At 41.4% G+C, this 19,323-nt stretch overlaps 1 protein-coding gene across 1 annotated transcript in view; it reads left to right on the top strand.

Moving 5' to 3' along the window:
- LOC138670175 (serine protease 52-like) overlaps nucleotides 1-19,323 on the top strand; it is a 53,538-nt gene that overhangs the window by 12,412 nt on the left and 21,803 nt on the right. Inside the window, exons 2-6 of the mRNA XM_069757271.1 lie at nucleotides 6,964-7,075; nucleotides 7,740-7,860; nucleotides 9,964-10,184; nucleotides 12,311-12,378; nucleotides 12,494-12,642. Of these exons, the coding sequence (XP_069613372.1) occupies nucleotides 7,025-7,075; nucleotides 7,740-7,860; nucleotides 9,964-10,184; nucleotides 12,311-12,378; nucleotides 12,494-12,642 (610 nt within the window). The 5' untranslated portion in view covers nucleotides 6,964-7,024. The remainder of the gene's footprint in view (nucleotides 1-6,963; nucleotides 7,076-7,739; nucleotides 7,861-9,963; nucleotides 10,185-12,310; nucleotides 12,379-12,493; nucleotides 12,643-19,323) is intronic.

The following is a 19,323-nucleotide window of genomic DNA, read 5'->3' as shown; positions in this document are numbered from 1 at the left end:
AGCCAGTTGACATGGATTAAAGTCGACTCAACCTCTGTCCTGTGTCCTTGTGTGTACCACATTGAGCATGGAGAAAAGAAAGAAGACCAAAGAACTGTCTGAGGACTTGAGAAACCAAATTGTGAGGAAGCATGAGCAATCTCAAGGCTACAAGTCCATCTCCAAAGACCTGAATGTTCCTGTGTCTACTGTGCGCAGTGTTATCAAGAAGTTTAAAGCCCATGGCACTGTGGCTAACCTCCCTAGATGTGGACGGAAAAGAAAAATTGACAAGAGATTTCAAAGCAAGATTGTGCGGATGTTGGATAAAGAACCTCGACTAACATCCAAACAAGTTCCAGCTGCCCTGCAATCCGAGGGTACAACAGTGTCAACCCGTACTATCCGTCGGTGTCTGAATGAAAAGGGACTGTATGGTAGGAGACCCAGGAAGACCCCACTTCTTACCCCGAGACATAAAAAAGCCAGGCTGGAGTTTGCCAAAACTTACCTGAAAAAGCCTAAAACGTTTGGAAGAATGTTCTCTGGTCAGATGAGACAAAAGTAGAGCTTTTTGGGCAAAGGCATCAACATAGAGTTTACAGGAGAAAAAACGAGGCATTCAAAGAAAAGAACACGGTCCCTACAGTCAAACATGGCGGAGGTTCCCTGATGTTTTGGCGTTGCTTTGCTGCCTCTGGCACTGGACTGCTTGACCGTGTGCATGGCATTATGAAGTCTGAAGACTACCAACAAATTTTGCAGCATAATGTAGGGCCCAGTGTGAGAAAGCTGGTTTGGAGAAGGCACCCTTCAAATATCAGGGACCTGGAGCAGTTTGCCAAAGAAGAATGGTCTAAAATTCCAGCAGAGCATTGTAAGAAACTCATTGATGGTTACCAGAAACGGTTGGTCGCAGTTATTTTGGCTAAAGGTTGTGCAACCAAGTATTAGGCTGAGAGTGCCAATACTTTTGTCTGGCCCATTTTTGGAGTTTTGTGTGAAATGATCAATGTTTTGCTTTTTGCTTCATTCTCTTTGTTTTTTCATGTAAGACAAATTAAATGAAGATAATAATACCAAATAATTTGTGTTTGCAATCATTTTCAGGAAGAAACTGAGTATTATCTGACAGAATTGCACGGGTGTCAATACTTTTGGCCATGACTGTATATTTTACCCCCACAATGTCAATTGTAAAATGTGTGGCATACCTGCACCATTTTTACAATGATATCCGCAGCAAATGGAAACACTATAAAACTGTGAATGTCCCCTTACCATTCCCAAATTCAATTGGTTATACACATTCCTTAAATCTGCCGACATACAGTGAAGGAAATAATTATTTGATCCCTTGCTGATTTTGTAAGTTTGTTCACTGACAAAGAAATGAACAGTCTATAATTTTAAGGGTAGGTTAATTTTAAGATTGAGAGATAGAATATCAAAAATAAAATCCAGAAAATCACATTATATAAATTATATAAATTTATTTTCATTTTGCAGTGAGAAATAAGTATTTGATCCATCTGGCAAACATGACTTAATCCTTGGTGGCAAAACCCTTGTTGGCAAGCACAGCAGTTAGAAGTTTTTTGTAGTTGACGATGAGATTTGCGCACATGTCAGGAGGAATTTTGGTCCACTCCTCTTTGCAGATCATCTCTAAATCACTAAGATTTTGAGGCTGTCGTTTGGCAACTCGGAGCTTCAACTCCCTCCATAAGTTTTCTATGGGATTAAGGTCTGGAGACTGGCTAGGCCACTCCATGACCTTAATGTGCTTCTTTTTGAGCCACTCTTTTGTTGCCTTGGCTGCATGTTTTGGGTCATTGTCTTGCTGGAAGACCCAGCCATGACCCATTTTTAATGTCCTGGTGGAGGGAAAGAGGTTGTCACTCAGGATTTTAGGGTACATGGCTCCATCCATTCTCCCATTGATGCGATTAAGTAGTCCTGTGCCCTTAGCAGAGAAACACCCCCAAAACCTAATGTTTCCACCTCCATGCTTGTCAGTGGGGAAGGTGTTCTTTGGGTCACAGGTAGTATTTCAGTATTTCTCTTCTTCCAAACACGGCGAGTTGAGTTAATGCCAAAGACCTCAGTTTTTGTCTCATCTGACCACAGCATCTTGTCCCAATCACTCACAGAATCATCCAGGTGTTCATTGGCAAGCTTCAGATGGGCCTGCACATGTGCCTTCTTGGGCAGGGTGACCTTGCGGGCACAGCAAGATTTTAAACCTTTACGGTGTAATGTGTTACCAATGGTTTTCTTGGTGACTGTGGTCCCAGCTGCCTTGAGATCATTAATAAGTTCCCCTTGTTTAGTTTTAGGCTGATCTCTCACCTTCCTCATGATCAAGGATATCCCACGAGGTGAGATTTTGCATGGTGCCCCAGATCAAGGTCAATTGACAGTCATTTTGTATTTCTTCCATTTTCTTACTATTGCACCAACAGTTGTCTCCTTCTCACCCAGCGTCTTACATATGGTTTTGTAGCCCATTCCAGCTTTGTGCAGGTCTATGATCGTGTCCCTGACATCCTTATAAAGCTCTTTGGACTTGCCCATGTTGTAGATGTTAGGGTCTGACTGAGTAATTGAGTCTGCAGACAGGAGTGCTTGTTATAATGGTGACTATGTAAGACAGGTATCTTTAATGCAGGTAATGAGTTGATTAGGAGTGTCTAACTGGTCTGTAGGAGCCAGAACTCTTAATGTTTGGTAGGGGATCAAATACTGATTACTCCCTGAAAAATGCAAATAAATGTATATGATTTATACAATGTGATTTTCTGGATTTTATTTTTGATATTCTATCTCTCAATGTTAAAATTAACCTACCCTTAAAATTATAGATTGTTCCTGTCTTTGTCAGTGGTCAAACTTAAAAAATCAGCAATCCCTGCATGTGTTGTGGCTATCGAACAACTGAAAGAAATGAAGCAACGACGACTCAAACAGATTTTTTGAGCACCCCGAAGTCACTCGGTTATCACAAGACGATGCTGGGCTAACACCTTATCCGACCACGTTTGCTCATCACTAATCACCATGCATCTGATTATCCACAGGATTTTGGGCTGTTTATTGCTGTGTCTGATATGGTTTATCTCCCTATAGAAATAAAAATACATACTTGCTGATCTGAGAATAAATGTTTATTGGGGAGTCTGTGACAAACTTTTATTCGTCTACAATGTTTTATTTAAATTAAAGAATAATGCATTGTATAGAAAGCCGGTTAATCCAGTCTTTGTTAATCTGCATAACAAATTGCAATTTAGCAAGGATGGTACTAAATATTGTTAATAAGCCAGCAATAACCTTTTATTTATCCTCGGTGTCATACAGCAGGAACATATTACCTTGTAAATTCACTGTATTTGATAAGTAGATAAGTAAACAACTTCATCTAACTCCTCAAGCCCGGAATTGTTCCAACAAGAGTAGTATTAGCAGTACCTGGGTGTGTAATAGCTGGAAATATGACAAAATAAATGTGGAACTGGTTCTGAGTAAGGTACAACATGTACTGTCTCCCGTTACACTTAGGGTAAGTTCACACAGGACTTTTTTGCTGCGTATTTTTGCTGCGTTTTTAATGCTAATTTAGGTGCGTTTTTGGTGCATATTTGGTGCGTTTTTTTGGTGCCTGTTTTTTTTTCTCTTTTTCCAGGCTAATGTCCTTTGATTTTCAGCGGCAAAAATGCAACAAATAATGATACCTGCGTTTTTGCTGCATTTTTTTCAACACCCATTCAAGTCAATGGGTGAAAAAACGCAGCAAAAACGCTGAAAGACGTGACATGCTCTGTCAAAAAAACGCAGTAAAGCACAAAATACTGATCAAACAAAAAACCAATGTGTGTGCATGAGATTTCTGAAATCTCATAGGCTTTGCTGGTACTGTAAAAAGCAGTTGAAAATTAGCATAAAAAACACAGCAAAAATACGCAGCAAAAATGTCCTGTGTGAACTTACCCTTAGAGGTTATTCAACCTTTAAAAAAATAAAATTGTAAAATAAGCAGCAGATGTGATAACAAACTCTACTCCACTCTTTTCACCCAGTAAATTAGCGCCGCACATCCAGGGACCCCCTTAAGTCTTTGTTTACATGCGGTCAGTATGTGACTACTACAGCCAATCAGTGGCTTCAGTGATCATGTGTCTTCCCCTAGTGTCGCTGCTTAACAAGGACATCCACAATGCCAGACGTATGACATGTGAGTGCTCAGGCCACTGATTGGCAGCAGTGGTCACATGCTTCCCACTTGTAACCAAAGACTGGGAGGACAACCGATGCTTCTACACTAGGGGAAAAAGGAGATGACTATAGTTTTTATTATCGGTGGCTTCAAATTTTGTTTTTCAAAGCCTGGACTACACCTTTAAAGATTAACTTTTACTGGAACAAACATTATGGTGTCTCCAAATTTATCTCCCATGTCTCTTTACTGCATTTGAAAGTTTTTTTAGGTATTAAAAAAAATGAGAACTGTTCTTGGTCATGTTCATTTGGAATTATTTTATTTTTCTACTATTTTCTACTACTATTATTTTTATTTTTTCTTATCTATTTATATAATTTACTGTTACTTGCTGTGATGGTGTGATATGTTATGTGGGTATCATTTTGTGTATATTTATATTTTACTGATTTTCATAGTGTTCTCTTGTTGCCCTGTATCATTCCGTGTATTCCCCATATTGTCTAGAGTCTCAATTACCTTCGAAAAAGGCTGATAATTGAATTAGCTCACTGTGTGCTGAGTGTCTTCGGCGTTCTTGAAACATATTTTCAAGACCCCGTGGCTGCATGTCTGGCGACAGTTAGGGAATCCCTGTATGTATTTCCTGCTGTCTAACAGCCACAATACATGCAACCGCGGGGACTATAACATATTACTAGACCACGCCAAAAATGCTCGGCTAGCACCCAAGCGTGCTAACACCCTATCAGAGCACATTCGCTCATCACTACTCATCACTAGTACCCACCTATCTGCAAATCTGGAGGAGGCAGGCTCGGACTGGCCTATAGGGTAACAGGGTAATCCCCCGGTGGGCCCTGTGCTTATCTGGGCCCCCAACCCCACTATATGGGTAGTACTTGGCATAATTTACATGATTCACTCTGTACAGAAAAAAGCAGCATCTCATCATTCATTAACCCAAACTACCCAGTCTTTTATTATATAGAGATAGGTAAATTTGTGACTGAGGGTAGTGTAATATTTGTATGCAGGTGAAAAGTGGGCCCTCAAAGTCATTGTCACTGGTGTGCCCTTGGCATCCCAGCCCGACACTGGGTGGAAGTATCTGGGTTGGTGGATGCTAGGGGAATGCACAGTGTCAATGAAACTTATTTTTCAAATGCTATTTATTAAAGATTATATACAGTAATAAAGGTGGCAACAGTGCACTCTCCAATGATGCTAACAGGGGCAGCTTTTCCACTTAAGCATCAGAGACACTGTAACTGGCAGGATTCAATCAGCTCAGAGGGGCGCTTGCAAGCTGTGTATCAAACAATGTAAAGCACATGCTCCTTGCCTAGAAATCCAGCCACTCACAGTAACCTAGGCAAAAAGCTGTACACTACAGAATTAAAAAAATCCTCCGTTCTTGAGAACAGAGAGGATTTTTAATAAGAGGTAAATTGCTAAGTTACTTGTTTATACAAGCACTTCACAATTTCAATAGTGATGAGAGCGCTTGCTTGGATAAGATGTTATCCGAGCACTCTCGTGTCCTAATTGAGTATTTTCGTCGTGCTCAAAAAAAATGCTCAAGTCGCCTCGGCTGCATGTCTCGCGACTATTCAATAGCCACAACACTTGCAGATTCCCTGTTTGCTAGGCAATCCCTACAAGTGTTGTGGCTATTGAATAGTCGCGAGACATGCAGCCGAGGCGACTTGAGCATTTTTTTTTGAGCACAACAAAAATGCTCAATTAGGACACAAGAGTGCTCGGATAGCAGCTTATCCAAGCACGTTCGCTCATCACTACATTTTAACCATTAATGAACATTAGACAAGCTCTTTAAAGATGATTAGCATTGAAGTTGTTCCAAAGTAACAACCTCTGCAATGTCTCCTTGAATTATATGGATGTTATCTCTATGTAAACGAGGATACAGCAGTTCAGGAGGACGTCTCGTGCACATTCATTTGAATAACCAGCACATTATTTATTTTACTCATTTATAGAGCACCATTAATTCCACAGCGCTTTACATGCATTATCGGCACATTATGAAACATTTTCACAAAGGCAGGCTCCTTTTGGAAAGGTATACAAGAGATAAAGAAAGCTTTGACTTGGTTTAACCTTCCAGAGCCATAAGGGGCAACTTAATGTCAGGAAACAGGACCTTCAACGATGCAAGGAGAAGACTCATGGACTAATGAATGTGTGCCAAAGCTCCAAAACACAAATGGTAAAATCCAGCACAGGAAAAGAAGTTCCATAAAATCCAAATTCTTTATTTCGTCAGATTATAACAATACCATATAGGCGTTACAGTTAGCCAGAGTAGGTAGCCATATTTCGGTTAAGCGCACCAATAGTCATGGCTGCATTACAGATATACCACAAACATATTTATAAAAAAGCTGACCAATGAACGATGGAGAAAAGTACTGTGGAACCACGTTATGACATGTTAAAATCATATATACCTATTCTGATCCAGGGACCAGTCCTATACTTACTGCACATATTAAGGGCATGATTAGACGTTACCGTATCGGGAGGATCCACGTGCAGGTTCTGTGTCATCAGCAACTGCGGCGCCCCTTTATGGTGCATTTTTAATCTGACCAAAATAAAACTTTGGGGGTTTTATGGAACTTCTTTTCCGGTGCTGGATTTTACCCCATGTGTTTCGGAAAGCGGTTGTCTTTATGAGAAAACCCTCTTTGAATTGTATACGTATTCTGTTTTCAAACCTATTTTTTTTCTTTTAAAAGGTGAAAATAACATTTTGATTGGAAAAGATAGAAGTGCGTTCCTAGCAATCTGTTCTAAGTAATGGCTTTAATGACAGAAAAAGATGGAGATCGAAAGTTACTGCACGAGAAGGTATGAAACAAAATTCTCAGATTGCCGAACTTGTGAGATGACTACTGGCCATTACTGCATTCATCTTTTACCTACAATATCATTTGACACTTATATTTTTCGAATTTATTTAGTCCAAAAGATAGAAAATAGTACAATTAAAGGGGTACTTTGATTTGATCAACTTATTATAATGAATAGTGATAGTTTGGTGTGGGGGTGGGGGAAATAGGACACACACCAAGGTGCACTGTAACAAGTGGAAAACATGATTCTAAATAAAATGATTATATTTTACATATTCTAAGATAAATTAATTTATTAAGCAACCCCAATATAATAATCTTTATAAGGCTACGTTCACATTAGCGTCGCGTCGCTGTTGCGTCGGCGACGCAGCGGCGACGCGCCCCTATGTTTAACATAGGGGACGCGTGCGTCTTTTTGCACGCGTTTTCCGACACGTGCGTCGTTTTAGACGCTAGCGTCGGACGCAAGAAAACGCTACAAGTTGCATTTTTCTTGCGTCCGATTTCGTCAAAAAACGACGCACGCGTCGCAAAACGCGCGCGTTTTTGCGCGCGTTTGCGCGCGTTTTTCCGTGCGTCGCGCGTTGCGCCGCCGACGCAGGGCGGCGCAACGCTAGTGTGAACGTAGCCTAATATCTTCTAATCTTCTTTTCCAGCCAAGGACAATATGCTGCAGCTGTTGCGCCTGCTGCTGTGCCCACTGCATTCAGTGCCTTAGTGGATTCGTTTTTCTTCTAGCAATAGCTGGTCTGGTTTTATGTGCAAGGTTTTTCTTGGGTAAGTAGGAAATATAAATTTACTAAACCAACTGAGCTATTAGCACTTTCTCCACTTCTACACTGAGTCTTGTTTCCAGGTTGCGTTATGCACCATCCGTACCTATGAGCTAAACATCCCATGAATAATAATGAATTTATTGCACGTGGCACCTTTTCTTCTGGGATCCAATACAATTTATGAGCATTTATTGGAGAGCCCTGCTTTGACTATACTCTTTGTTATGTTCAAGTGTAAAATAGACACCTATCGCCAATCTACTGCGTACTCCTTTTTTATTGTTTAAAGTCAGCATTGCTGGAAAGTGGAACACTATCAACTTTAGGCCTAATTGCAAGGTCAATAATCTACAAACAGGTATTTATAAGAACACTCATTATTAAAGGGAATATGCCGGCAGGTTTTTTTTTGCTATGTATTCTGAGAGTATCATGATGTAGATGCAGAGACCCTGATTCCAGTGATGTCATACCTATTGGTCAGCTTATCACTAGAGGACTAGATGTCTCATGCCATGTAGTCCTCCATATTCATGAGCTCCATGTAACCCTGTCCCCAACAAATTTTTGGCACCTTTTTATATACAGTACACATAGAAAGTTGCCAGTGTTGTTGGTGCATTTATACAGAATTCAGCATTCAAAGAACCGATAGGTCTGATACTGTAGCTGATACGACAGTGATTTTATCAAAACTGCCCCAAGCAGCTCTCTGACACATCGCTGGAATTAGGGTCTCTGCCCCTTCATCATGCTGTGCTCAGATTACAAAGCAAGAACCAGGTAGCAAATTCCCTTTAAAATATCAGCGGATGCATGAGCAAAATGCTCATTCATCAGCTGACTGAATTGCTCCTATACAGCTTGTGTCACCCCTTGTTCATAGTCAATTGATGCTCCATTGTGGCCAGAAATGGATGTGTAAATGGGCTTTGGTCATGTGGGCATTTAAATGACCATTGTGTAAACAGGCTGTGGTACTGTGAGTGTGCACGCTGCATGGGGAAATATAAATTGTCTTGTCTCCGTATAGTTTGACAGGCCTTGCATATAGTCAATTAGTGTTCAGTTATCAGTACGTGTAAGTGGATCAAGTCCGGGAGTATCCAGTGGCCCAAATTATGGCAATAACAATTAGCCAGTATGAAAGCAGCAATAATAAATGATAGATTTCCATTGATCATTTTTGGCAGGGCTGGTGCATCTGGGCAGAAAATGTACTTATTTAGTATGTTTTTTTTTGCACTGTAGCTATAAGATATTTTAGCGTGAATGTGCTCTACAGATTGAAAAGCAACAAGGTTTGCGGCTTTTTATACAACCGGATCATTTTATTCCACACATCCAAATGACAGCAGCTACTGAATATACCCAGGACGGATCAAAGATTAAACGGCATGCCATCAATGTACGTCCGAGGTCTGCAAACAAGAAGAATGGCAATGTTTGGGCCACTCCATTGGTGATTCTAGATTTTTCTTCATTACTTAAAAGAACAAAACAGAGAAAATGTGTTTTCTTTCTGGGCCCGTTCGTGACTGTATTTTCAAAGTTATTCAATGGGGCTGTGCAGATGTTGATTTTTTTTTTTTCATGTGTGTATGAAAAAAATCGTAGCATGCACTGGTTTCTTCTGTAAACCGGATGAGGCTCATCCAAGCCTATGGGTGCGCATAAAAAAAATTAATAAATAAATCGGATGCCATACGGAGCCACAGGATAGCGTCTATTTTTTTACGGATACATTGCAAATCCGTGAGATAGGGAGTTGTAAATGATTAATAGCTGCTGATGTAAAACGGATTGTATACGGATGACAAGGGAGAAAAGGCTGACAATGGTAATATTATTACTGGGCAGCACCAAACAGTAAAACGGCTTCAGCAGTATAGGGGATTATGCTGTATGCCACTATCAGATTAACCCCTGACATCACCACACCTAGGGTGGCCATTTACCCTTACAGTCATGTACAATAATGGTGTGTCTGCACCCATATTACATCAATGACTTCATTGACTTTTCATTTTCTCCTGTAGGCCTCTGACAAATGTCGAAATATAAGAAATTCTAAGACAATTTTAGCATTATTTTATCCTTGCAGAGTTTCCAGTGATTATGAATGGCTTCAGAAACACCTTGAATTACACTGAGGAAACAGTTGAAGCATCGATTGCTGACTCAGGACCAAGCCGACCTGCTTCCACCCAGACATGTAAAATGTTGGTGGGCTCCTTTACATTAACAAATGAAGTGTACCTAGCACCGTATAATGATACAGCATCTGCTGGCTTCCAGAAGATTGCTCAGCGCCTACAAACTACGGTAAGCTGACCGTCCCCATACTATCTGTACATGGACCATATGTTGTATATACAAGTAGTCGGCTCACAGATGAATTTATTTCCCACTGTTTAGTGCACAGAGGTATCAGAGAATTCCCCCCCAAAAAAACAAGCCAATAATCAGAGACAGGTTTTCAGCAAGTGGCATCTGTTAAAAGCATATCTTTCTTTATTGTTTTGATTAAGGGCTCGTTTAGAGAAGCTTATAAATATTCTGCGTGGTGGCTGTATGCAATACCGGTAGCATATGGAGAGCACAAGGACCAACGCAAGCAAATGTGGAACTCATCTGAACGTTTTTATACACAGATGACGGATCGATTTCAATTGGGAAGCTAAATGAAAACTGGATTTTTGGAAGTGCCTCCCAAAGTCTATAGCATATATTCTGAATAGTCTGTATTTCCAAATTAATAAATGAACACACTTACAATCCATACAGTAAGGCTTAAATGCAATAACAAGCAATAACACCAAAAAGGAAATCAAAGCGAGCCATTAAAATCACTCATTTTTGTTAGTATATAAAACAGTAAATAATGAAAAAAACATATTAAAAATGAGACACCAGAGATTAAGGAAACAAGGGACATCAGAAGGCAGAAATTAAGCCATAGCAGGAACCTTACTGAGATATATGTCAGAATGAGTATATCAAAGTGTGGGTAACAAAGAGATATAAGTAGATGGTATGAGAAGTAAGGCAAGCTTAATGTTATATCTAGATAAGCCTCCTACATTAGAATCAAAATTAAAGTTAGATTTCACTAAACATAATAAATACCCACATGACTCCAATACTGCAGTAAGGTGATTAAGGAGTCCCACTGCACCAAACGTGCGTTTCGCAAGGAATGCTTCATCCAGGGGTGACAAAGAATTCCTTGCGAAACGTTTAGGGAGATCTGACTTTAATTTTGATTTGAATTTTTTGTAGGATTCTTACCTAGATATAAAAATATCAATTGCCTTAATTCTCTTACCATCTACTCATATCTCTTTGTTACCCGCACTTAGATACACTTCCTCTTACATATATCTGACTAAGTTTCTTACTATGGCTTAATTTCTGCCCCCAGTTTTCTTATTACTTGTGGTGTCTTATTTTTCTTATATGTTCTTTAACTATTGTGTTTTCTATATACTAATACAAATTTGAGTGTGATTTTAATGGCTTCCATTTTTTCCTTATTGGCGTTACAAATTAATAAATGTAAGACAAATATAGACTATATTCCCCTTGGTTTTGTATGTATTGGAGGCTGGAAAATTGGTGAATACAGAAAGATAAATGCGTCTTTTGTGTAGATTGCTGGAAATGAATACAGGATTGAAATGTTCCCTGTCATGAGCTTTCAAGGCAGAACAAAAAGACCTGTCTGTGGAAATGGGCTCGACTATGTGATACGGGCAGGTGCATTACATCCAAGCCAGGTCAAAGTAATTACAGAGCTGTACGGAATCCTAGCTCTAGTAATCCTATTCACCTATTACAAGATTAATACAGAAAAAAAGACTAAGGGTACCGTCACACAGTGCAATTTTCATCGCTACAACGGTACGATCCGTGACGCTCCAGCATCGTAACAATATCGCTCCAGCGTCGTAGACTGCTGTCACACTTTGCAATCTACGACGCTGGAGCGATAATTTCATGACGTATGTGCGATGTAGAAGCCGTTGGTTACTATGCGCACATCGTATACAATATCGTGCACACCTTTGTTACACCATGCGATCATGCCGCCACAGCGGGACACTAGACGACGAAAGAAAGTTTCAAACGATCTGCTACGACGTACGATTCTCAGCGGGGTCCCTGATCGCAGGAGCGTGTCAGACACTGCGATATCGTAACTATATCGCTCGAACGTCACGAATCGTGCCGTCGTAGCGATCAAAATTGCACTGTGTGACGGTACCCTAACTGTACAATGAATGAATGAGATCTGGCATGTCTGGACCTTGTCACCTGGCAAACAGTGTAGCCTCATTATCATTATATTTACGCCTTCCATTTGTGTCCATTGTTTTATTATAGGTTTACTATTGTAAAGTGCAGAATATGTTGAAATGACAGAACTAAAAACTTATTTTTTTTTTCAGATAAATATGACATTAAATAATAGTCTGCTGACAGGGAGCTACAGAAATGCATTGGTCTTCCTGCTAAGGTAAAGGTCCCAATATACACTATAAATGAGGACACCATCTTGGTTGCATGTACAAGAAGACAAACTAGTGGGTGACATTGCTGACCAGTGACGTGTGTTACGTGTCTTGTTTCAGACCTAATCCCACCACGGCACATTTCCAGCTGCTGTTTTGCAATGATAATGCTACAATAAGTGGGATTAAGGCTGACAGCGTGGTACAGGTTCTAAGAAATAACAGCACTGCCAGTATATCGATTAGCGTGGACAGCATCACAGTAGGAGGTAATAACACATTTTAATAAAATAAGAATCGAAAAGTGCGGTAAGTAAAAGTCACCAAGACCACTGTCAGAAGTATGCCGCTGACAAGATCACACTGTGTATACCAGTGCAATGGCACCTGATCTTCAGATGTGTTGGATGCAGAATAAATGGGCAAACAAAAAGATCTAAGGGCCAAATTGTGATAGCTGGACAACGAAGTCAGAAGATCTCCAAAATGACAGATATTGTGGGATGATACTAGAATGCGGCTGCAAAAAGTGGTCATGCTGAACCCTGTCCACCGGAATAACCACCATCGAGTGGAGAGGAATGTAGACGGTGGCCTACTCTGAAGAATCACACATCACATCTACAGATGGGTGTGCCACTAAGGCCTCTTTCAGACGTCCGCCTTTTCAGATCCATTGCAATACATCGTTTTGGGAAAAAAACGGATCCTGCAAATGTGCCCGCAGGATCCATTTTTTTCCCATAGACTTGTATTAGCGACGGATCACGATGGATGGCCACACGTCGCATGTGTTGTGCGACAGATCCGTCGTGTTTTGGCGGACCGTCGTCTGGAAAAAACGTTCAATGTAACGTTTTTTGTGTGCATCGGGAAAATGTGTCGCGACGGATCCTGCGGCATACGTCGTTGACTAGAATGGAAGCCTATGGACGCAGGATCCGTCGTGACACGTCGTATGACGGAATCCAGCGCTGGAATCCGTTTTTTTACACTGAGCATGCTCAGAATCAGGAATTTGTAGCCAATTGGCCAGACAGGCCCCAAATCAATATAAACCTGGCCTGGGGTGTCACCCCCAAATGTGCCAGCAAGACTCCTGCCAGCCTGAAGACAGCCAGCCAGTCAATATATTGGTTTCCCTATTTTCCAGTAGCCAATCACATTTGGGAGACTCCCATTTTTAGGCATGGAAAACGGATCCGTAAAAAAAAACCGGATGAAACGGATGGTAAAAATGGTTCCAGTTTTTTGACGGAACCGTCTAGCGGATTCGTCGAAATACTGGATGCGTTGCATCCGATTTTCACTATTTTTGATGCATCCGTCGATACGTTGCGCCGACGCATTGTGACCGATTCAAAAAAACGGTAGTGTGAAAGTAGCCTTATCTGGGGAAAAGAAGGCACCATACCACATTATAAGCAGAGGCAAAGGTACAGAGGTGCAGTGGATCAGCAGGTACTCACAACCATGAGTAAGGCTTGTATGAGATAAAACGCGTAGGTCTTAGACGCTGGTGGAGCCGCCACTTTTACCTTGTTCTTCCACAATACATTTTAGATTTTATTGCACATACCTGCTACTACGCTGGACCTCCTTTTGCCTCTGCTTACAGCCATCACATGGGCTTATTCATGCGAAGCAAACAGCAGGATCCATGCTGCATTGATCTGGTGAGCTGACTCTCCTTCCCGTTCCCCCTTTTTGTGTTCATAACACACTATGGGACAAAAGCAAGCCGGGGTAGGCAGTGTAATACCGTCATTCCTGCGGACGTTACTTTGACACGTCACCTGTATGGCAACAGTATTTACTCCACAGAATAATGTGTCATGTGGCAGAAATTTAGAGAGGTTGTCCAGTGAAGAAACGTAACCACCTATTCAGAGATTAGGTGATAATCTAAAAATCGGTGGGAGTGCGACTGCAGGGACCTACACCAATTGGCAGGAAGAGCACTTTTATACCCATAAGAATGCAGTGCAAGTCAGTATGCCCAACTGCTGCTCCATTCACTCTCTGTTGGGCTGCTGCTTTTCCTGGTAGCGCCATAGGGAATGAACGGAGCCGCAGTCAAGTATACGCACTGCTGCTGCATGCTAAATGTCCTGTTATGTCACTCCCATTAGAAACCTGCTAAATGTCCTGTTATGTCACTCCCATTAGAAACCACAGTCAACAGTAAATGCAAAGTCTAAGCCCCTCCACACTCTCCCACCCACAATGTGATCCCAAGGTGTTGATAGGCTGGAATAGGGACCAGGCTCCTATGTACAGTATGTGAGTCTAATCTAGAGTGTTCACACAGTAGATACAGTCAGACACTGACTTCACCTCCTATAATGTGACATAGCATTGTAAACAACGTAACATTGTAGTTTAATTTGCTACAGATATTCTACTTGGAATTCACACCAAAAATCTCCCACTGCTGAACATGGTTGATCAGCTATATTATGGGATTGGATCTCATCACATCTACACTCAACTCCTGAAATTGCAACACCAAGCAGAAAAAAAATCATAGAATTATGGATATCAATGAGGTTATTAGGGGTTGTTTGTGGAATGCTCTGTCATGGCGAATCAACTTGGGCACACAAATCATCATTATCCTTGGACCATGGACTTGTTTTTCATTGAGCACATCTGGGACGTCGTTGGTGGGCATAGTTAGCTACCACCAACAGCTCTAGATGATTATTGTGCCCAAGTGCATTAAGCCTGGCAGAACATTGCTCAGACAACCAAGACCAATCTCACTGAGAACATACAAAGAGTGTATTGGTGAGCGATACTGAGTAAACCAAGAGATTTTGAGCATTTTGTTTAAAATTTTTCATCATCTACATATCATTAACAGGTCTATCCATCCACCAATTTCCACAACTTCTTCATTGTTGAGGAGTGTTTATATAGGGCTCAATACAGCCAAGGGAATTTGGATATGGCCAAGTTAACAATTACATTTAGGCCATACACTCAAAGAAGCTTTTCAGGATTTTGAAAGTTCTTCATGTAGGCTAATTTGAAGACAAGCTCTTGACATTGCTCTGGGTTTGTGACTTGTTTTTGACTGGTTTGCAGAACAGAGCCTAAAGGAATTATCATTTATGGGAACATAATAGTAGTATTCATTAACATATGGATAATTCAGGATAGTGTGTCCTCTGGATGGTGCTGGTGTATTTGTAGCATTTATTATTTATAATACATAGTAACATAGTTATTAAGGTTGAAGGAAGACTTTAAGTCCATCTAGTTCAACCCATAGCCTAACCTAACATGTTGATCCAGAGGAAGGCAAAAAAAACCCATGTGGCAAAGAGTAAGCTCCACATTGGGGAAAAAAATTCCTTCCCAACTCCACATACGGCAATCAGACTAGTTCCCTGGATCAACGCCCTATCAAGGAATCTAGTATATATACCCTGTAACATTATACTTTTCCAGAAATGTATCCAGTCACCTCTTAAATTTAAGTAATAAATCACTCATTACAACATCATACGGCAGCGAGTTCCATAGTCTCACTGCTCTTACAGTAAAGAATCCGCGTCTGTTATTATGCTTAACCCCTTTCTGACCTCGGACGGGATAGTACGTCCGAGGTCAGAAGCCCCGCTTTGATGCAGGGCTCCGCGGTGAGCCCGCATCAAAGCCGGGACATGTCAGCTGTTTTGAACAGCTGACATGTGCCCGTAATAGGAGCGGGCAGAATCGCGATCTGCCGGCACCTATTAACTAGTTAAATGCCGCTGTCAAACGCAGACAGCGGCATTTAACTACCGCATCCGGCCGGGCAGCCGGAAATGACGTCATCGCCGACCCCCGTCACATGATCGGGGGTCGGCGATGCGTCTCCATTGTAACCATAGAGGTCCTTGAGACCTCTATGGTTACTGATCGCTGGTGGCTGTGAGCGCCACCCTGTGGTCGGCGCTAACAGCACACCTCTATTTCTGCTACATAGCAGCGATCAGCAGATCGCTGCTATGTAGCAGAGGCGATCGCGTTGTGCCTGCTTCTAGCCTCCCATGGAGGCTATTGAAGCATGGCAAAAGTGAAAAAAAAAAGTTGAAAAAAATGTTAAAAAAATAAAAAAAATATAAAAGTTTAAATCACCCCCCTTTCGCCCCAATCAAAATAAATCAATAAAAAAAATATAAAATCTACGCATATTTGGTATCACCGCATTCAGAATCGCCCGATCTATCAACTAAAAAAAAGCATTAACCTGATCGCTAAACAGCGTAGCGGGAAAAAAATTCAAAACGCCAGAATTACGTTTTTTTGGTCGCCGCGACATTGCATTAAAATGCAATAACGGGCGATCAAAAGAACGTATCTGCACCGAAATGCTATCATTAAAAATGTCATCTCGGCCCGCAAAAAATAAGCCCTCAACCGACCCCAGATCACGAAAAATGGAGACGCTACGGGTATCGGAAAATGGCGCAATTTTTTTTTTTTTTAGCAAAGTTTGGAATTTTTTTTCACCACTTAGATAAAAAATAACCTAGTCATGTTAGGTGTCTGTGAACTCGTACTGACCTGAAGAATCATAATGGCAGGTCAGTTTTAGCATTTAGTGAACCTAGCAAAAAAAACAAACAAAAAACAAGTGTGGGATTGCACTTTTTTTGCAATTTCACCGCACTTGGAATTTTTTTCCCGTTTTCTAGTACACGTCATGCTAAAACCAATGATGTCGTTCAAAAGTACAACTCGTCCCGCAAAAAAATAAGCCCTCACATGGCCATAATTGACGGAAAAATAAAAAAGTTATGGCTCTGGGAAGGAGGGGAGTGAAAAACGAACACGGAAAAACGAAAAATCCCAAGGTCATGAAGGGGTTAAACCTTTCTTCCAGACGTAGAGGATGCCCACTTGTCCCTTTCTCAGGTCTATGATTATAAAGATCATCAGAAAGGTCTTTGTATTGTCCCCTCATATATTTATACATTAAAATAAGATCACCCCTTAGCCTTCATTTTTCCAAACTAAATAGCCCCAAGTGTAATAACCTATCTTGGTATTGCAGACCCCCCAGTCCTCTAATAACCTTGGTCGCTCTTCTCTGCACCCGCTCTAGTTCAGCTATGTCTGTCTTATACATCGGAGACCAGAACTGTGCAGAACGGAGACAACCTGATAATTGGAAATTGCTGCAAATTGAAAAAAAAAAGGCCAGAAAATTCTGCAATTTACACGTGATGCCTTGGCCCTTTGCCTTGTACACAGAACTCAAGATTAGGGCTTCACTCAACCCTGATATTCATTACTTCAAGCAGCGCTCAGGCAGAAGGATAAGTACAATCAGGTACGGACTGGGGATGAAATTCATTCCTGGCATTTTAAATCACACAGGCCCATATTGTCCCCGCCCCCATGAACCAGATGGGATATATTACTATTATTACCCTGGATGGAGGAAAGGAAGATTTACTACAAGACCAATATTTCTAATGATACTTGTGGCCTGCTGGGGTAAATGACGGAGTCAGAGACTTTGTGCTCCGTCACAACTCTTAACAGTATGGGTGTCTTGAGAAGACAGATTCTGCTAACAACGTAGCAGACAAGGCAGCCCATGACCAGACAGGCCCTTCTGGCATTTGCCAGAATTGCCAGATGGCTAGTCCGGCCCTGAGTACAATACAGTATAAAAAAGTCGTGTTTTTTGCTGATTTTTTTTAGTTTGGTGACATATTGTCCCATGGCTGCATTGCAGAAAAAAGTTACGGTATGTCCAACCAAATACCTAGGGCAGGAAACAATTTTACATGTATTTGAGGCCAAAATCTGTTTCATCACTATAAGGTAAAAATGTCATATTTTGTGATTCTCTATGAAAATGGGTGGGAAGCACCACTTTGTTATCTTTGTCAACTATGTGTTCTCCCCATTAGCGTAACGGAATGGAGTTTTTTGTACGTTTTGTTTCATTTTTAGCTGTTGTCATTTCTGTTTGAAAGTGGAAAATGTTTGTGAAGTGGTTTAATTCTAAATTTTTAAAAATATATGCAGCAATGCAGTAAAGGTGAAGACCACTCTTTTTACATGAGGTGTGTGTACTCCAGGGGGTACCCTACCCACCATGGCTGAGCAATGCCGCCTGCGCTGATCCTGTCGTTGTGCATGGCAGCCTGCGTGTGTAGCCCGTTACTCGTAGGCTGAATGTAGGTAGAGAGCATCGGAGGGGCAGGAGGTGTGGTGCCAATAAAGGGAAGGGGGACGAGTCTTAAGACGTCAGTATACTAGGCAGGCTATTATATTGAAGGGTCTATAGATGTTGTTATGCTAGGATGAGGGTCTTATTATAATGGTCCTATGGATGTCATTATAGTAGGGTGCCTATTATAATAAGGTGGCTATAGAGGTTATTGTGCTGAGGATTCTTTGAACTTTGAACAGGTGAGGGATATTGTTGTTTTAAGATTTCTTTGTTTACAGGGGACAATGGCTTCGGAGGATTAGGTGTTAAGGTACCTTCACACATAACGATATTGTTAACGATATCGTTGCTTTTTGTGACGTAGCAACGATATCGTTAATGAAATCGTTATGTGTGACAGCGACCAACGATCAGGCCCCTGCTGGGAGATCGTTGGTCGCTGAATAAAGTCCAGAACTTTATTTCGTCGCTGGACTCCCTGCTGACATCGCTGGATCGGCGTGTGTGACACCGATCCAGCGATGTCTTCACTGGTAACCAGGGTAAACATCGGGTAACTAAGCGCAGGGCCGCGCTTAGTAACCCGATGTTTACCCTGGTTACCATCCTAAAAGTAAAAAAAAACAAACACTACATACTTACCTACAGCCGTCTGTCCTCCAGCGCTGTGCTCTGCTCTCCTCCTGTACTGGCTGTGAGCGTCGGTCAGCCGGAAAGCAGAGCTGTGACGTCACCGCTCTGCTTTCCGGCCGCTGTGCTCACAGCCAGT

This window comes from Ranitomeya imitator, chromosome 3 (assembly GCF_032444005.1).
Source record: "Ranitomeya imitator isolate aRanImi1 chromosome 3, aRanImi1.pri, whole genome shotgun sequence".
Classification (NCBI taxonomy): domain Eukaryota; kingdom Metazoa; phylum Chordata; class Amphibia; order Anura; family Dendrobatidae; genus Ranitomeya; species Ranitomeya imitator.
This window is presented reverse-complemented; position numbering and strand designations above follow the sequence as displayed.